At 35.2% G+C, this 24,946-nt stretch overlaps 2 protein-coding genes across 3 annotated transcripts; one reads left to right on the top strand and one right to left on the bottom strand.

Annotated features, from left to right (window-relative positions):
* Positions 1–274: 274 nt before the first annotated feature.
* Positions 275–2,246, bottom strand: LOC123201133. The gene is made up of 4 exons (XM_044616594.1): positions 1,886–2,246; positions 1,690–1,804; positions 1,475–1,589; positions 275–1,302 (listed from the first exon to the last, which is right to left on the bottom strand). The coding sequence occupies exons 1-4, from the start codon at positions 1,984–1,986 to the stop codon at positions 350–352; spliced, it is 1,284 nt and encodes a 427-aa protein (XP_044472529.1). The 5' UTR covers positions 1,987–2,246; the 3' UTR covers positions 275–349.
* Positions 2,247–8,337: 6,091 nt separating this feature from the next.
* LOC123200337 (WD repeat-containing protein 11) lies at positions 8,338–24,856 on the top strand. Of its 2 annotated transcripts, XM_044615490.1 has the most exons (21): positions 8,338–8,435; positions 8,533–9,641; positions 10,595–11,063; positions 11,887–11,974; positions 12,106–12,287; positions 12,449–12,585; positions 13,937–14,003; positions 15,251–15,419; positions 15,521–15,635; positions 17,808–17,883; positions 17,993–18,175; positions 18,479–18,639; positions 18,737–18,842; positions 19,134–19,338; positions 19,446–19,732; positions 19,902–20,023; positions 20,987–21,131; positions 21,248–21,340; positions 22,512–22,585; positions 23,951–24,004; positions 24,086–24,856. In XM_044615490.1, exons 2-21 carry the CDS (start codon positions 8,653–8,655, stop codon positions 24,384–24,386), a joined length of 4,023 nt encoding a protein of 1,340 aa, XP_044471425.1. In that variant the 5' UTR covers positions 8,338–8,435; positions 8,533–8,652; the 3' UTR covers positions 24,387–24,856. The 2 variants fall into 2 exon arrangements, with proteins under 2 accessions (XP_044471425.1, XP_044471426.1); XM_044615491.1 differs by lacking the exon at positions 8,338–8,435 and having other exon boundaries at positions 8,442–9,641; positions 24,109–24,856.
* The last annotated feature ends 90 nt before the right edge of the window (positions 24,857–24,946 follow it).

Here is a 24,946-nt window from a genome sequence, read left to right as displayed (position 1 = left end):
TCCAACAGCGAGCCAGATCTTTATTTATTTAACTAGAAATGGTGGAGATCATTGAATTAAATGTATGAGGTGTTAAAAGGAAGCCAAAAAAAAATTAAGTTCAGAGATTATTAGTGACTTGTCGCCTCAACTGTGTGTTCTATTCTGTGATCCAGGCAGAAAGTAACAATGATTTTCAGATTTTATTCACAATCGACTTTACTGTGCATCCTATTTTGCAATTCATAATCCACATGAAAATTTTTTATGTTTAGAGATTTATAGACAATAGAAGTTGCAAAATGATTCTCCATTAGATTTGAGGCATCTTAAATTTCAATTATATAAGCTACAAGTTGGAAAAAAGTGTCTACAAACCTGGTCCTCTTATTCGACCAGTGACTTGGTTGGATGGAAGCCCTGGCTGCAAGCAAAATTGTACATTGTCCAGATTGTCATGGAATGGTGCCTTAGACTTTCTAACGGTTGCCTCTAAATTGTGAAATTCACCATCAGGAAACCACTTAGTTGAACAGGACTCAAAGGGATCATCAGCAGTCTTCCCTGGAAAGAAACTGAACTCCTTCCTTCCTTGTGAAGAATGATTGATGAACTTCTCTTCCTGAGAACTACTTGAACCAGCATCTTCAGTTTCATGAGCAGAACTTCTATCCATGCTCATACAGGAGCCTGCAACAAGGCCCAATCGCAAGGATAAATCACAGTCTGTAGCAAGTGGCCTCTTGTGGGTTTCCCTAAAATCCTGTTGTGTGATTCTCTTAGAAGTAATATCAGAGCCTGGACAGGAGAAAAGATTCTGAGAGACAACCATTTCAGAAGGCTCTGGAATTGACATTCCAACAGGTTTGCCAACAAATATAGGGGTAGCTTTAACATTTTCTGAAACCTGAGAGCCTAACCGGGGATCTTCAGTTCCAAAGTGAGTTCCATAATACAACGGATAAACTGAACCCAACTTCATTGGGTTGTTAGTTTCCTCTGTCATCATCCTGTTATGGCCAGGAGGGATAGTAAAAGAAGAGTAACTATGCGGAGCTGCTAGGTTATCATTTCCAATAACATGGCAATTTGATTGAGAAACTGAATAAGTTGAACTCAAGTTTGTAGAAGATTTTGCAAAGTTTAATGAACTTCCAGAATGAAGTGCTGATAACTTAGGGCATTGTTCATCAACAGCTCTATCAACAAGTCTGGGAGGCATGGATGGAGATTCTTGTGGTCTCAGGTTGAGATAAGTCCTAGGGTTACTGTGCCGTTGGCTTCTCGACGCTCTCACAGGAATGCAGCCCAAATTAAGAGCAGCTAAGCAACAAAAAGAAAATTGTGAACAACCAGAAATAAAAACCTCTGGTTGGTTCGTTATGAACTACTTGAAAAAAAAAAATTAGGTTTGAGCTAATATCATCCACAATGAGAACAACCCAAGAGCATGATTTGAAAGTTGGATCTAAGCAAAGAACAAGTTTAACGATACCTTCAACACAAGGCGGCAAAAGCTCTCCAGTTTCAGTGCTCTCGTCTCTTCTTATAATCGTGTTAATGGCATCATTTACACGGTCCCATAATGTATCAAGATTCGTGTACTCAGCCTAAGTAATGAAAGCATGCAAAAATGAATACGAAAAAGATTAAAAAATAAAAAGATAACAGAAGATCCAAGAACTTGGAAGCAAAATCAAGAAGAGTAACCTCAGAATTAGCTTTCGAGTACATGATTTCTTCGGCTTTTAACACTACAAGAGGCAGTTTTTGTTGCCACTCCCTGTTCTTTCTAGTTTGAGAGCTATGACTCTCATGGACGACCCTAATCAAACACATAGTGGGCAATCACAAAAATGTACAAAACAGCATTAAAAATACAAGCAACAGAGAGAAAACCCAGAACCTGAAAATCTGTTGAATGATAGAGCCTCTCATGGGTTGATGTCTTTCGCTGTGCCATGCTCTCCTCACACACTCATAAGGTCTTGGCCCCGGCCTTGGCATCTTCAATTAGAAACCCACCACCAAAATCCTTAGCCCACAAGTGAAAAGATGTATAAAATTTGTGTATTTATTCTATTTCTCAAGGAAGGAGAAGAAGAAGAAGAGAGTGATGGCCTGCATGAGAGAACAGATATAAAGATTGACAAGTCAGTAGGTGAGGCGTTTTGCAATGGGGATTTTTTGGCTGGGGAGAAGTACACAATAGAGAGAGAGAAAGAGTTGCTTTCCCCTGCTAGCTTTGTCTTCCCCCAATAATTTAAGATGGTTTACCATTTTTTGCTGTACAGTCAGTTCAATAAAAAAAATTGAAAATTGTAAAATAATAATTAACACCAGAGGATGGGTCATTTTCCTACTGGGGAAAACAGAGTGTGTTGGTGGGTATCTAAAAGTGCCTGGAGTAAAGTTTATCAATAAAATCTCCCTGCCCATGCCATCACCAGTTTGCTCATTGATTGCCCAGCATGCTCACACACAGAAATTGACATCTTAACCCTCTGTTTCCAGTCTGCTTCTCCTTCCTCTGCAACAGACACTGCAACAATGTAAAGCAACTTGTGCTTGCACTACACATTGGGACTCACACTCACTCATTACTTCATATTGACAGTGTTTTTGGGTCCCAAAAGTTAGCTTGATGACAAATCATGATAATTTTAAATTCTCTAATTTGGATTTGAGATTCACTGATTTTATTTCAATATTAAACTTCTAATTTTACCTGTTATAATATAATGATAGTAAAATCAATCATTCCGATTTGAATAGGTTTCTTATCATAAAACATGCTTGCCTCTAGCTAAATGAGGGATATAATATAGCAGCTAGTTTGAAGAATGGAAGATGTCCATGTCTACATCCATGACCATCACCAACATGAATGTTAATTGCAGAAGCATTATCCTCTTTCTTGGCCCTTCTTGTTGCTCTTTAGTACTTGAAAGTTAATGCAGCGTTTGTCTCCACTTACTGGTCTCTGCTCCACTCTTTGATAATGCCATTCCACATTTAACACACAACTTTCTTATCTGCTTCCCAGACATTTAATTTTTCAAAATCTTCATCATAAGCCTCTTAAACAACAAAAGTGTCCCTTTTCCTTTTTTTGTAAGTTGGATTCACGGTACATTTCTTTAAGATCTGGTTGCCTGACAAATATTCTTCACAAAATATTTTTGCCTTGGAACTTTCAAAAACTGTTGGAACCCAATATCCCCTTCATTTGTATATTAAAATTTAAAATTCATCCCTATTTATTTATTTATTGTTAGCTATAAAGAATTCAACTTGTTTTCCTTTCATATCTTATGCATATAACTTATTATCATGACGGATCACGATCATTGTTTCATTCTCCTGTAATATAATATGAAGTTATTTGTGTAAATTCAATCTCTCTATTCTGTAGATATATTGTCATGCCCTTTATATCCTATAAATATAAAAGATCTCTCATAAGATAAAGGGGGAGAAAAGTGAAGTAATCCTCATTCTCAAAGCTAACACTGAGGCACGTCATTCATTTGTGATGCAAACAAAACATGTCTGAGTCAAAATTATGGAGAAGTAAATATATTAGTTAAGATATCACTGTTATAAGATATCTTTAAAGACCATAAATATCTATGTGTCGTCTATCCATACAGAAAGGTGAAAAGTTTTTAAAGACATATTTTTACTTTAGAAACTATAAAACAATTGTTATATAAAAAACTTTTTCCTTAAACAAACTTGTGGAACGACACTTGAAGATATGAGTAGTTACAAGAATAGCAACTACTGACCTAACATGCAGGTAAACCTCTCTCATCATGAGGAAGTAATTTGTCAGCTTGTTTTCCTTTTGTATCTCATGTCCCCTATAAAAACCAACAACTTACTGTTGTAAGAGACCATGATCACTATCTTATTCTTATGTAATGAAATAGGTTGTTATATGTTTGAATTCAATTTTAAAATGTAAAAAATTGTAACACTCTTGCTCTATCTTATAAGTATAAGGGATTACTCGTAAAAGAAAGAGAGGAGAAAAAAAAAAACAAAAAGATCTCTATAACAGAAATAGTTTCCATCGAACAATTTGGATTAGTTTAGCCTTATTCAAAGATAGGCAAAGTGACCCTTAGAAATATCCAACTATTATTTTTATATACTTTTCCAAAATTAGGTCCTTATCAAGGCAAATTCTTTTGTAAAGTCAATCTACCCCTTGTCTAAACTTTTTCTCAAAATTGTCAATAACATAACTATAGACATAGACTTCGAGTAGTAGGCTACTCATTACTTTTATAGTAAGGGATAACAAAATTATTAACCAATTCTAATAATCATTATCATAACCTATTTTATTCAATGTTTGAAATTGTGTTCATCAGTTATTGACAAGAAATCATAACAACAATAATGTACAAGTTGATCAAGGTTTGGTGCAATTTCACTATACCCTCAACTTGCTTTCGAAAGTGTAACATCAGTAGATTTTCCAATTATCAATGTTTTGTAGAAAAGGAGAGGGAAACTAACCCCCTCAATTTCATACGAATACTAATGGTATATTATCACCTAAAAACCTTTAAATTTATTATTTTAAAAAAATTATCAATTCTTATTATACGAACGAGTGACACCGAACATATAAATAAATTATAAAAATCTATTCATATTAGTTTATGTGATAGTATTTTATTGGGTTATTTTGAATATAAAAAAAAAATTATATTACTCAATTACAAGTTGTCGCTTTAATCTGAATATATAAGTTTATATAATTTATTTGTATTTATAGTTATATTTTATACGAATATACATATCACATATTTAGAGCTTAATCAACTATACTAAATAAGTAAAACTTGGAACCGGTGATTGACTTCATAATCACTATATCAAATAAGTTAAGAGTTTAATTTTGAACTATCGTTGAAAAAAATTAAATCCATACATTTTATGTTTGGAATTCTTTTTTTTTTTTTTGTCCTTTAGATTATCAATGCAGGCGAAAATATTTGTATTATTTTTTATTTTTAAAAATTTTAAACTTCTGGCAATTTTTATTATTAAATATGGAAGAATTGTATGCTATGAAAGGGGATTCAGCTGCTGCACATGATGGCCATCATCAGACATAAAAAATATCATCATCCTAGTTTCAATCCCAGGCTTCATATTTAATACAAGGCCAAGTCCACACATTTTTGTGGGGTCAACTTTTCTTTTAATCTTGGCCACTCTTTTCTTTCTTTTGATGAGATTGGTTTTCCAAAGGGCTATTTTTGTACTAACCCTAAGTGCAATTCCATCTTGACCTATTAAAGGTATATAAATATATAAAGCTTGAGTTTATTAAATTGATAAGACTGTTTAAATTTAAGTAAAAAAATTGTTTTTTAATTCATTTATTTTTAAAAAATAATTTAAATTTAATAACTTATATATTTATCACCTATATTTATAATGGATGTTAAAAAATTAAGATTTAAAAAATGTAATTAAAAATTTTAAAATTTTTAAGATTTTATTGATATTTTATTAAAGTTAAATCATAAGTTTGTTAATTTGAGAGTCAAACCTGAATGGTTCAAAAAGTTTAGCTTAACTTTAATTGAGATGAATTGAATCGTAAATTATTGATAAGCATTTCAACTTGTTTATAATAATAATATCAATAACATACATTTAATTATTATTATAAATGATAAATTACCTCTTTTAATAATTAATAAAATCATCACTTACTTCCTTTTATTATTAAAAACAATGTTTTAATTATTGGATGTGGCCTTGATTGATGGAGACCCTAGTTAAGGTTAAATCCAACTTAATCAATCAAATCAATTGATCAAACTAATAATGTCTAGTTTTCTTGCATTCCCATTTAAGGTTTACGTCTCTTTCTCTTTAATTTTTTACATGTCGATCTTCTTTTTGAAAACTCTTTTACACCCATTGAGTTTTATCACTTTAAATAGGTCACCAAAGTTTATGCGTAATTCTAATACATAAAGTTTATTTTATATTTTATAGTCTCAAACGGTTTAATAAAGTTTGAATATAATATAACATCAGATTTGTCTCATAAGTAATTAGTATGTCATTGGGTTGAGTCATAAGATATTCAAATCTCTTAGGTTTGTGACATACTCGAATATATCTTTGAGTTGGTTCACTTGGTTCCACAGATAATAATGAGACCTCCTTATAATATTCGATCATATCATTTGTCATATCCTCTTATCCAACAATAATTATATATTGTAGTAATAAAATTTCGCCGAGTTTTATTTTCCTCTCATTAGTCCTCTTGAGAATTAGTTTTCTTTCCAAGAAAACACCACATCGAGCAATGAGGACTTTTTGCATTTTAGTTAATAGAAATACTGTCTTGTCGTTTTTTTATGACACTCTATAATGACACCCTTTTAATATCTAAAACTCAGCTTCTTCAAAGTTAAATTCTTGGTATAAGTTTAACTTCAGTACTGAGGCATTTTTGCATATTGTTCAGGAAAATGCTGAATTTCTATGTATTTCTAAGTGAGTTCATGAGTGCTGTCAAGCAGACCTATCGAGAAAAGGTTCTTATACAGGTTGGATATGAATTATACCTTTTTAGGGTTAACAAATTCATTTCATATTTCTGATATTTACCTCTTTGAAACTGAATACTGCAGTTTGAGGACTTTGCAAACCACAATGCATTTGAGTTGCTAGCAAAATATGGCACAACTCATCTTGTCGTCAATGATGATATAGAGGAACGAGGTAGCGGTTGCGCAACTGTGAAGCTTATGGACTTTTCTCAACTATTTTCTCTTTTGTTTCAGGGAACAGAATCTATTGTTCTTGCTGGAGTAGTTGCTGCACTGAAGTTGCCTGGTGGCACTCTAGCGGAGCATACATTCTTGTTCCTTGGTGCTGGGGAAGTAAGAAACAGTTCACTGAAAAGATGCACAATAACTAATTTTAAATGTCAGCTCTCGTAAAGGTTCACTTCAACATTTTAAAAAGCCTTGGGCTCATGAACATGAACCTGTTGGCAGTCACTTAGATGCTGTCAAGGTGTGGAAAACTGTTTCTTTGTTTGATTTCCATTTCTCTGAGTGATTCCGGGTCCCTAGTTTAACTTTATTATGTTCTCAGGCAATTAAGCCAACTGTTTTGATTGGATCATCTGGAGTTGGCAAGAACTTTTACAAAGGAGGTTATTGAGGCCATGGCCTCTTTCAATGATGTACTCTTACCTTGCTCACTTGCTTTCTCTCCTTGGACTTGCACAACATTTTTGCGTATTGATCAGGAATATGCTGAATTTCTACAATCAAAAAGCTTTTCAGAAAATCAAAAAATTTAGCTTAAAAATGCTCATTCCTTGGACTTTGCAAAATCAAATTTATAGATCTTTTCAGAGTCAATGGGTACAATTTCAATTCAAATGACTAACTTGCATCATTCTTTGAAAATTTAATATAAAAGCAAGTCTTGAAAGCATATTCAAAGGTTGAAATTCCATAAGAGAAATCCAGCAAAGAAATATAATCAAATGCTCACATCCTTTGATCAATCCTTTACTCACTTACTTCTTATACCAACTCTTTAGAGAGCTTGTGTAGTCATTTGTATATCAACCTAGACAAATATTTTTGTAAACATTTTGTATTCAAATCAATTTGGGTAAAATCTTGTATCAACTATTGTAAATAGCAAAATTTCAGATCAATTATTGCAAAAGGGCAAAATCCCAAATTTTTTAAAACCTAATCTTTAGTAAGAAAATGTTAAGAGTAATATCATATACACAAATAATTATACAAACTTATATATAAACTAAGATGGTAGAATTTAATTAGATAATTTTAAAGTAAGAAAAAAATTAACGGCAAACTATATATAGAAGTGTTAAATGAGTTGGGTTGACCTATGAATTGACATGGGTATGATTTTTTTGGCTCAATCTACTTAGATCTGGTATGAAAAATCTTGAGTCGTATAAAACTATATAGTGAGCAAGTGGTGTCCTAGGTCTGCGAGCTTACGGATATTGTAACGACTAATTTTTTTTAATTTTAATTTCTTTTTATATAGGCCAACCTACCAGTACAACCAATAACTGTAGCATGCCACAATAATTTAACAAATTAATTTGATATAATTAAAAAAATAAAAAATTATACCTGCAGACTGACTTGTTAAGAGCCCATAGAGTTATGGTCTAGGGGCTTGACTGTACCTCGGGCCTTGAGAAATTAATAGACTGGCCTGATACGAAAGCTTGTCGAATGATGGGCCCTGACACATCTCGGCACATAAACCCAATGGGCCACGTTAGGATAGCTCAGCCGACTCCAGCCCACTGCCAGCTCAAGCTGTGGATGTTCCATAACAATGGCTTTGAGTCTACTGACCATGAACACGATTCTTAATTTCATCAGATTTCAAAAACCCACCAAATGGTTGTCGTAAAATGAATTTTATTTTATTTTATTTTTTTACTAAAGAGAAATTTGTATTTGTGTAAATACTAATCCCTTCCCTCCTCTTCACTCGCAGAGATCGGACAGAGTCAACAATTCTGTGTTACACGCATCAAATCTCACCATCTCTGCTTCTCTCTACACTTCTGAATTCAATCACCTAAACCGCATCTATAATTTGTAAGATCAAGCTACAATGTCCGTCCCTACAACGACACCGCCGTCCGACTCCTGGGATTGCAATTACATGCTCTCAGGTCCCCCCAGTCGCAACAACTTCGGATCTGCAGATTTAAGCTCCTCTGGGTTGTTAGCTTTTGCATCTGGGTCCTCACTCTCCATTCTCGACTCTCGCTCTCTCCAGCTCATCTCCACATTTCCTATTCCTCCACCCACCGCCACCAATTCCGCCGCATCTCTCTCCCCTTTCGTCACTTCCGTTCGCTGGACTCCTTTCACCCTCCGTTGTGACTTGCTCTCCTCTGAGCCATCCAACTCACATCTTCTCCTAGCCGTCGGCGACCGCCACGGCCGCATCGCTCTGCTAGACTTCCGCATTCGCTCCGTCTTCCTCTGGCTCGACCCTGATCCTAATCCCAGGCTTGGTATCCAGGACCTCTGCTGGATCATATCCAGACCCGACTCTTACATCGCTGCGATTAACGGGACCTCAATCCTCTCTATCTACAGCACGACAACTCCCTCCTCGTGTATATGGAAATATGATACCTCGCCTGAATATCTTTCCTGCATCCGCCGCGATCCTTTTCATTCAAGCCATTTTTGCGTCATTGGTTACAAAGGTCTTTTATTGTCTGTAAAAGTTTTAGGACAGAGAGAGGATGAAGTTGTAATTAAAGAATTGAAGATTCAAACGGATTGTACGGAATTTCTGAAGCTGGAGAGAGATGCGAATGGCGGCAGCCCCTCTTCCACGTCGCCTGCTTCCGGCTTATTTCCGCTTTATATGGTGAAATTTGCTTTTTCGCCACAGTGGAGGCATATTTTATTTGTAACATTTCCGAGGGAGTTAGTTGTGTTTGATTTGCAGTATGAGACAACACTTTCTGCCGCATCATTGCCGCGAGGCTGCGCCAAGTTTCTAGATGTGTCTCCGGATCCCAATAATGACTTGCTCTATTGCGCTCATCTTGATGGGAAGCTCAGCATATGGCGCCGGAAAGAGTACGATCACATTTCACTCCAGTTCTTCAATTCTTTTGTTAAAATATTTGCAATCATAATGTATTTTTATTTTCCAGAAGTTATAGTAAAAAATGCCTACAATTTATGTTAAGGAGTTTGGTGCACTTTTAATTGAAGTTTAGTATTATCATCTACTACTGAGCTAATTGTTAGCATCGACTTTTATGTACAAATGTGTTCTCTCTGTCTGTTCTAGAGATTGTGCTTATAATTTGCTTGAGGACGGTACAGTAGAGCTATTGGGTTACTTTAAGTCTTTGCAGGAAAAACGATATTCAAGACTTGTTGAAAGCAGAAGTTGTTTATAGTAATGTGTGGTTATAGGTTGGTGGTTTTCTTGGTAATGCTCTTAGGACATCTAAGTTCCTTCATGGTTATTATGAGTTGAAATTTTTCCCATTCGATCTCTAGAAGAAAAATTATGGCTGTTTATGTTTTTATAAAAGCAATAATAGAGATTGTGATTTTGCTTGTAAATGTTATTTGGGGCTTTAGGGAGCCCAGATGTTGGTGTTTGCATAACTTTTTAACAATGAGTATGGCTTTTTGACTAATGGCGGTGATAATGACTGTTCGTGTTATTCTAAGTGGAGGTTTTATTATCTTTGGATGTCGGTTGCCGCTGCAACTGGAGTTGCTTTTGAATTATTATTGGCCTGGTTAGAACTCCCTCAAAAGTTAGTAAAAAGAATGTTGTATAGGACAACATAATTAAACACTATATCTTCACAACTGTACATTCTTATTTCTTTAATGCTTGGGGCCTTTGACTTTGTTTTAAAATTATAATATAGTGGAAATAATTTTATATATTAAATTTAAATGGTTTTTTCTCTTCTCCTCATTCAAACATGAGACTGAACTGAATGATTATTATGCAAAGAATATTTTTCTGGCCATAAGATAAAGCACTTATTTAGATATTATCACAGAGGAGAACAGGTGCATGTAATGTGTACAATGGAAGAGTTTATGCCTTCAATTGGCACGTCTGTTCCTTCGCCTTCAATTCTTGCTGTCCTCGTCTGTCAATCAGAGTCTACCCTGCAGAATATTGGAAAGTTTTATGCACATGCATGTCATTCTCCTTCAGCCAATGTAGATTTTGACAGTCCTTTTGATTTTTCTGATGATACACTTCTTCTTTCAAAGACACGTTTAATCTCCATTTCTGATGATGGAAAAGTATGGAGCTGGCTCTTGAGAGCTGAAGGGCTTGGGGATTTTCAGCAGGATGTTACAAATCCTGGCATCCATGCTGATGTCGCGGAAGTTCCAATTGTGGGTAATGTTACTAGTGATTTGCATGCCCCAGAAGCAGGTAAGCAACTAGAACATGTGAGTGGCAGCAGACACCATCGATCAAAATCTACCTCCAGTCAGGCAGATATGTCATTTAAGGTTTGTGAATAAATAATTTCTCTGCCAATATTATGGTGTAGTAGTAACTAATTCTTACTTGGTGGGGCTGAAGGCTGCAGTAAGTTGACTTGAACAAAGAAAAAGTTCTAAATATGATAATTTCTGGTCTCTTCTTTTGGTTACAAGATCTTCTTAACAAACTATTGGTTAGATATATGAAAAGTTTACTGCTAGATTTGGCTTCCCTTGACATAAAGTGCTAGATTTAAGGTTTTCAATTTATTTTTTGCTCCATAAGACCCTGGCACTCAATACGGACTGTGATTTTTTTGGTTTAACTTCGATAAATATCATTACTTTTTACTTGCCATTGCCATTGCCTTTTGCCTTTTAACATTTATTTTAGAACTTGTTAGTGATGCAACATTGTTGTTCACATGAAGAATTCATCCTTGGAATTAATAAATCTTAGTAACTCATACATAGCTGATATGTTTTCGTTGTTAGTTGTTCTGTTACCTGCACAAATCCCTGTTAGATTACTCCTTCGACTGAGACTTGTCCAGGCCTTGAAGACACAGGTCAGGCGGGTGATTGACCAAATTGTATAAATACATTTAAAACATTGCCTATATGGAGCTTTGTTGATCTAGGTACAGATATGGGAATTTGAACTGTAAACTCTGACTTTTGCTTTATGATTGATGTTTAATAAAACATTCTTCTGTAGCATAGTTTGATGGGTTCTTTCATATTCTTTTCTTCTTTGTTAAGGTTGCACTGAATCATAGAATTCTCTTTACTGTCTCATGATGATGTTTGTGAATTCCATGAGTGGTGACTGACCAGACAACTTATGCAGGTCAGCTTGGTTGGACAGCTTCAGCTTCTCTCTTCAACATTGACCATACTGGCTGTACCATCTCCTTCTTTAACAGCTACTCTGGCCCGTTAGTTTCAACTTGCCACTGATTTACTATATCTGTTGAGTTTCCATCTTTTTAAACGTTTAGGAGTTTTTATCAATATGGATATGGATTATAACACCTTTTTGTTGATTAACGAGATATTATTATGTAAGGTGGGGGAAACTATCCTGCTGTGGCTGTTCCACTTGTTGCTTTGGGAACCCAAAGTGGTACAATTGATGTTGTTGATGTTTCTGCCAATGCTGTTGCGGCAAGTTTTTTTGTTCATAATGGTACTGTCAGGGGATTAAGATGGCTTGGAAATTCTAGATTGGTTTCATTTTCTTACACTCAGGTATATGACATTTGAAATTTTATTGTGCTGACCTACCCCCCTCCAATAGTCTTCTGGTTGTTTTAATTGAGAAACTCTGAAATTAGATGACCCCTTTTCTGTTTATTTCTTTTAAACAATACCATGTTCATTGTCATACAACTGGTACTTTGTGCAATTAGGTGAATGAGAAAACCGGAGGTTACATTAATAGGCTTGCCGTCACCTGTCTTAGAAGTGGGCTTAATAGAGCATTTCGAGTTCTACAAAAGCCCGAACGTGCACCTATAAGAGCTATAAGGGCTTCTTCTTCTGGAAGGTTGTCTTCAAATCCAGTTTCTTATCTTGTATTCATCATGCTCTTACTTAAAAGCACTTGTGCTCGTTTTGTATCATTGTTTTCTATTTATCTATGTTTTCTTTTTGAAATAGAATCAATGTATAATAAGCTTGAGATTATCTTCTTGGACATATAAGTAAATTTTTATATTGGAAGGCTAGAATATGAATCTGACATTTCTCATGAACTTATTCTTTTATGTGATATTGTACTCATTGCCAGCTATATTGATATAAATGGTTGTGTGAGAAGAAAATGATGAGGCCAACTGTCATTTCTTCTGGTAGTAATAGTCTCATGTTTGATGGAAAAAGAAAAGTCGGGAACTTATGTATCACTTATAAATTACTGAAGCTTTTGGAAGGCATTTTGTGGTAGAGAGGAGGTTTATGACTTGGTGACAATTCTTGTTGATGATTCCCAGTCAAAGAAAAGACTCTTGTTCTTAAGTTAGAAAGGGTGTGAAATTTACATTGGATATGAGTTGTGTAATGCCATTTTTATTTGTTTACTTCTGCCTTGGGGAGTGGGTGGATTATTGATACTGGTAGGTGAAGAAGTTTTAGTGGATCAGATGGTGGCATAAGAGGCTAAATTAATTTATTGAGAACAAGACATCTAACGGGACTTATTTTGACTGCCAGAAACTGTTGTTCTTTCTGAATTAGTGTTTGAGGCTATTTGTAACTAAAAATAGGGATATTTGGGAATCTAAAAGTAGTCATTTCTGAAAATAATAGCAAAAAATATGGTTATCGCGAAAAATGTTGATAAATTTTTGGAGGTTACTTAATCTAAGTGTGAATTGGGAAGGTTATACGAAGTGTACCTTTGGGTATTGGTTTTGGTGGTAACACATAGTGCTGTGTACATGTGATCTGCTAAACACCTGCTAATGGAAGGACACGTGGGGGAAGAATGTGGAACTCTTTTTGCAGTATAGCAGATATCAAGAAAGTATGATTAAGTATAGGTAGTTGAGTTATGCATCTAAAGAGAATTTTGAAAAAAGAAACTGAAGAAAACATGATATTCTGTTTGGTAAATGTTAGAATATATGTTTATTTAACTTGGCTTTAATTAGTTTTTGATTGAGTATGAATTTGTTATGACTTCATTAAAGGTTTCTATAGGTTGACTTTAAATGTTTTTCTTTAACTTGCTTAGTCCCAATGTGGTTGAGTTGAAATACTGGCATGTACTGAGGATTACACTTTGTTTACTTCTCTTCTTTTTACCCCTTGTCTGTCCAACGTTATGCTCTCTATTCTTCATGACTACATGAGCAACTTGTGGTAATTGTGCTTCTTTCGGTTAAATAAATGTCCAGGTACCTTCTAATTCTGTTTCGTGATGCCCCTGTAGAGGTTTGGGCAATGACAAAAAATCCCATTATGGTAAGTTAGTCCATACCTTCTCTTTTTGCTATTTCCAATTAAAATATCTGCACTACTAATTCAATGCTATTGTCCACAGTATTTTCCAATAAGCTTATACAAATATGAACTGGTCTTATGTACAGGAATTTATCTACATGGTCTATTTGTTTTAATATATTCATTTGTGAATTTGAAACAAACTGTAGAATTTCAAAAGTACACTTTTGATTTTGCTTACCCTTTTGACCAAAATACAGCTATTTGTATCATTGTTACATGTATATTTTTTGACAATTAATTAGTAAAATAGACCCAATTGTTGGTTTGCTTTATTGAAACCTACAAGGTGTTTTATCACCCACTGAAGTATTTAGCATGTCAATGTTCCATTTGTACATTCTAATGGCTGAACATGTGATAGGACTAAGTTACCTGCATATATTGTGGTCCTCTTTTAATTGCGATGGAAGCAAGTAATTACTTGTATTTGTTCAGAAATAGAACAAATGTAAGATTGACTTTGCTAATATGCATGTAGGTGTTCATCAGATGAAGTAAACATTTTCTTTTTACGTGTTTGCAAGGAAGGTTATAAATGCAAATGGAGAAATTTAATGTCTAAGTATTACTACTCTGTTGCCCATTTATGTTCCATAAAGCCCATACATCTAATTGTAAATAAAGTCATAACATGGTGCAAAAATATTTGTGTAAATTGAGTGGTCTACTTTTGAAAGCCATGAATACATGTAAGAGTTTCTAGAAAGTATGCTGACTTATTTAGTTTATGACCTCAAAACTCAGAATCTCCAAAAGATGTTCATGTTGTCCATGTGTTATAGGTTTCCTATTGTCTTCTCTCTGATTCCACATTATTACATGTTTAGAATGTTATTCTGTTTGTTTAATGATTTTTTTACTCTTTGAAATTCTTTTCGAAACATATGATTAATTATTTCCCTCAATCCTGGTGACTTTCCTGCTTACTGGAAAATATCCCTTTTGTGTTTCTTTTTCCCTATTAATTATGATTGAGGGAGTTTTCTTGCCACAAGTATACATCTGCATATTTACATATCATTTACTTTTTATTTAAAATTATAAGTAGTTATGATAGATTGGCTTTACATTTGTTTATTTATCTTCAATTCATGTACAACGTGCATCTACTAAATCAATCATGGTGGCATTCACACACCAATATTTGGTTTAGTTTAATTATTTAGCTTCTCATAGATAATTATTATGGCTTGTTGTCCATGTAGCTTAGATCATTAGCTCTTCCATTCACGGTATTGGAATGGACTCTTCCAACAGTTCCTCGGCCAGGTCAAAATAGTTTTAGTGAGCAATCATCCTTTAACTCTAAAGATCAGGCAACTATGACTACAGATGGAATGTCTTCAACATCAAAGGCATCTTCATCAGATTCTAGTGAGCTTCTTAACTTGTTATGCTATTATGTCATATTTGCCAGTGGCTAGTGTAAGATATGGGCTCTCATTTTCTTTAATAAATTAAACTTTTATCTGCAGAGGCAGTGGGATCAGATGGATCCCAAGATGATGCTTCTGAAAGTTTTGCATTTGCACTAGCAAATGGCGCACTTGGAGTTTTTGAGGTTCAAGGGCGGAGGATACGAGATTTCAGGTATTGCAATTCATCCATGAGAAATATTGCCATATGAAAATATCATTTTGATAATTAGACATAACTATTCAATTGCGACATAGGTTGTATTTTAGCTATTTGTGTTTAGCATTATCTTAAAATTTTCATATTTATATTCATAACCAACGTTAGTTGCCCATACTATTGCTAGCCACATTGGAAGATAACACATGCCTATTTATATGGATTGTATGTAGGACATATATTAGGAGAACTTACACTCACTATGAATTTCTTTTGACATGGCAAAAAATGATAATGACCCCACCATTAATTGTTAATAAAATGAATATAGATTCATTAGTGAGGGTTGAACCTCATGATAAAGAGGAGAAAGAAGAACCTAGGGTTTTGAAAAGCTTTACCAAAACCTATTTTTCCTATTACCTTTGCTTCAACATTTAGTTTTATTTTCATAATAGATCATCCTGTGATTGATACATATGATTGCTTAACATTTTTACACTTGCACAAAGTTGGTTATTTGAGATGTAAATACCGATATGTGTTATGTTGGCCGGTATTGGATTGTATGTTTGGCCTCAACTATAACCTTATTACTAATAATTATTTAGTATTTTGGAAAGCATTGCGACTCTCGAGTTTGTAATGAATTGAAGAGAATATTGTAATAACTCTTTATTGAAAGTAATAAAAATCAGTTCAATATAAAATTCTAGACGCTACACTTGGAACATAAACAGTAGAGCTACTCTGCTTACAACTTCTTCTCTGAATTAAAAAAAAAATTGCTTGCCTCCTACACAATCTTAATCTTTATAGCCAAGCTTTCAATTTGATAATTTTGATTGCTCTAAGGTAATTATTGAATTACTCTTATTTGACCTTAAATAAATATTATTCCTAAATGACAAACTATTGCTTATTAGATTTGTTGGCCGACAGTAGGTTAGTAGTTAGATTTGTTGTTCCTCTTGGCTAAAAGTTGGTGAATCTTGGGTAGCTTTGGAAAAAAAATTAGGCGGGCCATAGGGAAATTGTTGACTAAAATTGTGTCGGCCTGATGGGAAATGTTGGGTAATAGTTGTTCTGGTGTGTTGGATTGAAAGATGGATGATAGGTTTGTGCAGGGTGTTGATTGCAGTGCTGAATAAAGTGATGGTATGGTATGGGTTGTGGTGTGGGTTGTATTGAATTTGGTAATGATCTAGGGGCTTGTGAATTGTGGGCTGTGATTTGGGTAATGGGAGTGATTGCTAGTTTGGATAATGTGAGTTGTGGGCGTGGTTTGCTGACAAGCTTGTTGTGAGTATCTCGGAAGGTTATGGTGTGTGTTTGATGTGGCAAAACTAGAGACAGTTGTGATGGTTGGTGCGGTGGGCATCAATGCAATCATGGCTGAAACATCATGGTGGATGTTTGATTGGGGTGGTGGTGCCATTAGCTTATTATGGCATGTTTGGATGTTTGGTAGTGGATTACCTCTCAGGTGACCGACCTTTCACCCAAGGCCACCAACATGTCCCGTCATGACAAAGTTTTGAAAATTTCTCCTCCAATTTATGGAATTGAAATTCCAAGAGTTTTTCCTTGATTTTCTGGAATCGTTGCTTTAATTCTTTGATTTCCTTATCAACTGGTTCAACCCTATTTTCCATTCTTGAGGTTAGCATAGCTTTGCTCGATACGGATCTGTGGCTTTGATACCAAATGTTGCGACTCTTGGGTTTTTGATAAATTGAAAGAGAAAATTGTATTGAATTTTTTATTGAAAGTAATAAAAATCAATACAACATAAAATTCTAGACGCTACACTTGGAACATAAACGGCAGAGCAACTCTACTTACAACTTCTTTCTCTGAATAAAAAAAAAAAATACTACTGCCTGCATCCTCCTGCACAATCCTTATTTTAGCTGAGCTTTCAATTTGATTACCATAACCCAATTAGAATATCTTAATCTCCCTCAAGATGATCCTTGCTTTTTATTCATTCTAATAATAATCTAACTAATTGTTAATTTCCTAAGGTAAACTTATTCAACCTAATCATAATCTATGATACGGCCTAACATAGTTCTTTAATACTGAATTTATATAGCTTCTTATCATATAATTGCTTTGAATTGTCCCTTTTTTCATACTTCATGTTATTTTATCTCACTATGTCTGTGTTTTATTTGTCAATAGACCTAAATGGCCATCTTCTTCGTTTGTTTCGTCTGATGGATTGATTACAGCCATGGCCTATCGCTTGCCCCATGTTGTATGTATCATATGTTTCCCATTTTTACGATCTGATTGGTAGTCTGATTCAGAACCATGGTCCTCCCAAGATTTCTACATTGATGATCTGTGGCTTCATATTTTCTCAGGTTATGGGGGATAGGTCAGGAAACATACGGTGGTGGGATGTTACAACTGGACATTCTTCCTCATTTAATACTCACAGAGATGGAATCCGAAGAATAAAATTCTCACCTGTTGTTTCAGGAGACCGTAGTCGAGGGCGCATTGCAGTACTATTTTATGACAATACATTTTCTGTATTTGACCTTGTAAGCTTGAGACTGACCCTTCTTTATGTATATTCATGGAGATCTTTATCTATTTTATTCACAAGATAAGCAAAACCAGCTGGCAACTCTTGTTATCTATATCTAGCTTTTGTTATAAGTATTAGTAAAATAAATAGAGAGCATTCACTTCCTACATAAGATACTGGAAATGTGTATTGATAATAAAACCTTTCATGCTACATATCCTACTGAATAATATTTTTTGAGAATGGCTTTCATTGTACCTTGCTTCTCCTAAGATTTTTCTTCATTTGATCATATTTTTGTGACATTCATTTACAGGATTCACAAGACCCATTAGCAAATTCCCTTTTACAACCTCAATTTCCTGGGACTCTTGTATTGGAACTCGATTGGCTGCCTTTGCGAACTGATAAAAATGACCCATTGGTATTATGTGTAGCTGGAGCTGATAGCAGCTTCCGCCTTATTGAGGTTAAAATGTAAGCACCTGCCATTCAGTTTGACTTTCCTAATTCCTCTCAACATCTTTTGGCTTCATATAAATGAGGACTTTTAGATGATCATATTGCTTTGCAGAAACGAGAAAACAATTGGCTACATGCCCCAGACTCGAGCTATTAGAGAGAGATTCCGTCCTATGCCTATATGCTTACCTATATTATATCCTACTCCACATGCACTGGTAACAGTTACTCTTATTATTCCATTTCCATTTTCATTATATAATTATAATATTATCCATTCATGCTCAAATTGGATCACAAAATATCAGTTCACACCTAGTATTTTTGATATTACAATGTTTTACTGGAAAACATCAATGGAAGTAGTTGCCTTTTGAAGGGTAATATTACTGGAAAAAATTAATATCTAATGTCAGCAGGCCTTTTTTCAAGAGAGGACATAGGCTTTTGGAAAATCTTTTTAAATTTACTGTTAACTGACTAATATTACTGTTCTTTCTTTGGTGTAGGCATTGAGGATGATCTTGCAATTAGGTGTGAAGCCTTCTTGGTTTAATACATGCGGTACAACCATAAAGGAGAGACCTCACTTAATTCCTGAAACTCCTTCATCCACAAACGATCTTCGCAGTCACATGATTGGTTTACCTTCCATTGGTGACTCAGTTGTGCCAGAGATGCTCCTCAAAGTACTAGAGCCTTACCGGAAGGAGGGTTGGTTTCTACTCCCATAATCTGTTTCTAGTATTAAAGGATTTCATATTCATTTATTTAATTGGTTTGTTTTCTTCTCAACTTTTCCCAATGTTTTCCCACCCAAGGCTGCATACTTGACGATGAGAGGGCAAGATTGTATGCTACTATAGTGGATAAAGGCTGTACTGCAAGGTTTGCCTTTGCAGCTGCAATCTTTGGTGAAACCTTGGAAGCACTTTTTTGGTTACAGTTGCCTCATGCTCTTAATCATTTGATGAATAAGTTACTAAAGAAGTCTCCACAAAAAGCCCCCCTCTCAGCTTCTAGTTCAGAGCTTGCCGACACAGTTATGCTGAGTAGGATTACATCGAAGGGGAAATCAATTCCAGGAACCAGAGAGAGGGATTCTTTGGTAAGTCAGTCAATATGTCAACCCTTGATACTGCTTTGTGTTTTTATCTGTTAATTTGCTGCTTATGGTTCTTGTTTCTTGTTGTCCAAGTTTCAGACATTGATCTAGGCAATTTTTTCTTGCATTTCTGTCATTTTCTCTTCTGTAAGTTGGACTTTTTGGTTGTCAGAGTCTGGGTCAAATTAGATTAATGGCTTTTGGACAAGAAGAGTTGTGGGAAACTGCTAGTGAACGTATTCCTTGGCATGAGAAATTGGAGGGAGAACAGGCTATTCAGAACCGTGTTCATGAGTGAGTTCTGCATATTAGTCTTCTTATGTCTTTTCTTACTGAGTTTGTATTATTCCATTGCTATGATGTATGGAGTTGTTTATGAGTTTCTAATATGTTCATGAGATAATGGATTTAAGCTATAGCCAAGTTTCATGAATCGGATGTTAGAGATAAATATTCTGTTGATTGACCGATATACTTGGATTCACCTCTTCTAATCTTTAGCTTTGTGTTGAATACCCAGAACTTTTAATTACTCATTAAATGTCTTTTGTTGCATGTTACCAGTAATGCTTTGACAGCAGAAAATGGTTGAGAAGGTTTGAGATGAATTGTATACCAAAATTCCTGATAGAAAAGGCACCTATGGATAACCCTATGCAGTGCAGTTCAATTTCTGAATGTATGAAATCTCTGTGTATGTGTGTGTAAAGATAGGTAGTGGTTACCAAACACAACTACCCTGACCACCACCACTCACGCAAACACCAAAGGAAGAAGTAAAAGAAGAGAGATATGGGCAATGCTCAATAAAGGAAAACCTCTCAGAACTAAATTTCAAGAGTAGCATCTGTTGCTATACCAATTCTTTAATCAACTTAAAGCATGGAAGTTACATGAGCTTCCATCATTCAATCCTGCTGATTTGACTATCTTCCAAGTATACATTGCTTCTTGATCTGCAATATTAAGATCAGTTGAGATCTTTCTGTATGCTGAGTTTGTTGACTATCTACTTGAAATTAGAGACGAAGAGAACCAGTTTACACTGTAACAGATTTTTTATTATTATTATTCGGGTTTTGTGGCATGCAAGTCCTTTTTCTCACTAATAATATATTCAAAATTACCAATCTTGTTATCCATGTAAAGGGACAGAAGTTTGTCATCAGTCACGATGCCTCCATACCAGTTTCTGGGCTTCTGCACTTGTAGTATGTTTTAGGTTCTGATGATTGTACTTAATTGTCTTTGTGGCAGGCTTGTCTCAGTTGGAAACTTAGAAGCTGCTGTTAGCTTATTGCTTTCCACTTCTCCTGAAAGTTCTTACTTCTATGCAAATTCTCTTCGTGCTGTTGCTCTTTCTTCTGCTGTGTCAAGGTCTCTTCTTGAACTTGCAGTTAAGGTAAGTGCTCATCTGGATATCAATTAATTCTAATTTGAAGCTCAATTTTTTATTAATATTATGGTTTACCTTCAAGTGACTTTTGGCTTCTTCTTTACAACCACGTGATCATCTAGGTTGTTGCAGCCAACATGGTGAGAAATGACAGGTCACTCTCTGGCACTCATCTTCTTTGTGCTGTTGGAAGATATCAAGAGGCTTGTTCTCAGGTTTGTGTCTTTGTCCACATTCTATGTAAGCTTTCCATGAGGATTTATCAATTTTTGGTCTCTGTACATTTAAGTCGTACAATTTGGAGGCCCTTGTTCTCATTCATGCATTTGCTTCGTCCCTTGTAGTGCTTTTCTACTATTCAATACCTTCAACTCCTATTTCCTCACATCATCATCAATAAAACGTTTTTCATAAGAAATAATGGTGCCTTCACTGGTGTTTCCATTACAAATGCCAGCTTGATCACCCTTCTTTTCCATTTTGTCATAGTTCTAATTGCTGAATTGGGATATTATTATAAGAATTCAGAGAGATAACATGGGGAATGAGAGAATGGATGTGCTTTAACTATGGTAAAAATTTTTCATGGCTCCCCTAGTCACCAGCTTGTGTGATCATGTCAGCAGGAATTTGAGCTTGGGTATGATTAGCTCTTAAGTGTATATGCTTTGTAGAGTTCTCTTATGTTTTCCTTGATACTGTTATTTCCAGGTTAACTTCAAAAGAATCATTGATATCCCTTCTATTTTGTCTTAATACTTTGTTTCTATAGTCATTTTAGGTAAACTTGGCTTTAAAAAGTTGATGCAAGTCAATTTCAGTTTAGAATAATGTGCAAAGAAGTGAACGTAACTTTTATTCAGCATTATAAGAAAAATGGAATTCACTTGCTGTAAAGAAATTAATGAATTCTTGATACTTTCTATGCTCATCTGGTGACGGTAAGTTTTTAAGATGCAGGAAAGTAAGTGGAGACTTTATGAATAGATGAAAGTAAGCCATGATATAGGGATAATTAAAATTTGACTGGGTCTATGATGGAATTATGGTAGTGTAATTTGTGATACTTCATAAAATATGATCACTTATGCTTCAGCAAGGAGACTCTATTGGGAAGATATGGGTAAAGGGTAAAATCATATCCAGTGAGATTCATGAAAGGCTTGTGTTATGTAGATAACCATAGGTTGGAAATCATCATGACTTGCATAATGGTACAAAGAGAATGATACACTGCTGAAGAACATACTAGGCATGAAAAAGTGGTCGGTTGGCATAAATTTTGATGTAAAATTGATCAGTCCAGCGTAGCTTTTGATATAAAGGTGGTCAATGTAGATTGCTCGGTATTTGTTGGATTAATCATTATCTGGAACCTTTTTGCAGTTGCAAGATGCTGGATGCTGGACCGATGCTGCAACTTTAGCTGCCACACATTTGAAGGGATCTGACTATGCCAGGTTTATTATTCCTTTATCATGAAACATATTTGAGGTTTTTTATGTTTGAATTATATTTGTATCAATCAAGCTTCTTTCATTGTTGTTTCTATATATGAAAACTTAAATATGTGAATCCATTCTATGCTGCAAGCTCATCCATAGTGTTTGCATCAAATCAACAATGCCATACCTTAGTCATGCAGTTGAATAGGGAAACAATTTGATGTGTTTCCACCTGCAAAAATTTGACAAACACAGCACAAAACCAACTAAACCAGCAAACAATTCAACTGAACAACCCAGTAAGAGACTGATACTGAATATTCTGCTATTTATTTATGAACTCACCAGGAAAGTACAGCCAATTCAACACACTGCTATTACCACAATTTTTATACATACAGCAATTTCCCTAGTAATTGGATGAATCCAGCAGTGTTCATGTCCTACTGCCGCATTTCCTCCTCCACTTTTTCTTGTCTCTCTCCAAGAATGGTTACAACCCCCACCATTGATTTATTGTCACGTCCCTCCAAACCACCCCCCAAACCAGTTTCACCTTGTCATCAAGGTGAAATTTTGGAAATTAGTCATTGATAACCAAAAAATCCTCTCAAGAATTCTCTAATTCAAGCAGTCCTTGCCATTGTTTCAACGCCTGAACAGTACCCTAACCCTAATTGTTGCACCTCTTGCACACCTGATGGTTGGAGTTGCAATTCCATCCATGCAGACTGTTTCTGCTGGTAACCTTTCCCATTCCTGAATTTGGTTGACATGGAAATAATGTTTTGCTCAGAAAATTCATCCATGTGGATCTTCCCCTTTGAATATTGGCAACTCCCATCTGAGTTTGGATATCACACCAATGCAAATGTCCTCCATTGCAACTAGACTCACCGGAGTCAATCCCTCAACCCCAGATACCTTCCCACTGTTCCAACAATACATAAAAGATATACTTGTAAAATACCCCTTAGTCGTGTCAGGTTGTTGTGTTTCACAAAGTGCTGCCTAAAGCAAAAATGGCTTTCTGGGCATGTATGGGATGCATTATCTTCTAGATTAGACGAACAAGTTGCAGAAACTGTTTCCCTTTTTTCTATCTTAAGTAAATTAGTATTATATTTGGTTTGAAAAAAAACTGAGGGATACTCTGTAACAATGTCTTCTGTGTTTAGCCTCATACAGATTTTGTGCTCTAGAGTAAATTATGTCGTAGGTAAAAATGTGTTTTTTGCTTTTCTGGTGATGGTATTTTACAAGTATATTGAATAGAGGACTCAAAATTTGACTCTGATTGCACATTATAAGCGGTTATTAACTAATTGGCAAGATGCTTAGAAATCAGATTACCATGATTTAATCTTTTGTTTCTTGCAGGGTTTTGCAGAGGTGGGCTGATCATGTCCTTCATGTCGAACACAATATCTGGAGGTACCGCCATTTTAATTTCCATATCTTCCTATTGTAATAGTTATTTCTGTAATGTTCTGAATCTATAATGGCCCAATTCAGGGCTCTTATTTTGTATGTTGCAGCTGGTGCGTTGCTAGAGGCATTGGCAGCACTTCGTGAGGCACAACAACCTGACACGGCCGCTATGTTTGTACTTGCTTGTCGTGAAATTTATGCAGAAATTACTACCAATTTAGAAAATTCAGAAGATGAATCTGGGTCATCAAGCACCAATATATCGGTCAATTTACCAGGGCTAATCCCAGAAAGTCAGGATGTTATTGCAGTCGGTGAATACTTTGGACAATACCAAAGAAAATTAGTGCACTTGTGCATGGACTTTCAGCCCTATTATGACTGATGAATTGCAGGGGTTGCGTTGCACCTTATTAAGAAGTTTTGGTGATACTTATTTTTGGGCATTTATTAGGGTAACAGATTATGCAACTCCTGTGCCAGATTCACTGGCAATCCTGGGAAGTTTCTGCACACTGAAGTTAGCCTACTGAAGTTGCCTTTTTCTCACAGATTCAACTTTGCCGGATTGTAGGCTGAATGGCTTATAACAAAGTTTGTTGTAGAGAACCTTATTTAATGATGGGATGATATTGTTGTAGCTCCTGTACGAAATTTTGTGGAGGCCACAGGATCTTCAGAAGCATCATGTTTCCTGATGACCGGCAGGCGATCATTTGTATATCTACATTTTTGCTTTCCGAAAATTCATTGTTTTGACATGAGATGAAATAGAAAATTTTAGCAAACTATGTACTTTATATTCAGCCACCCATTGTGGCTTTTTAGTTGATCCAATCTCCTATGTTCATTGTTTCTCTTTCCTTGTTCTGGTTCTTGGGTTTAGATGCAGTGAAATTGCCAACCTTGAGATTTAATTATATTTCCATATTAACAGTGTAAGAA

Source organism: Mangifera indica, chromosome 17 (genome assembly GCF_011075055.1).
Source record: "Mangifera indica cultivar Alphonso chromosome 17, CATAS_Mindica_2.1, whole genome shotgun sequence".
Classification (NCBI taxonomy): Eukaryota; Viridiplantae; Streptophyta; class Magnoliopsida; order Sapindales; family Anacardiaceae; genus Mangifera; species Mangifera indica.
The sequence above is the reverse complement of the archived record's forward strand: the minus strand, read 5'-3'. Positions and strand labels throughout refer to the sequence as shown.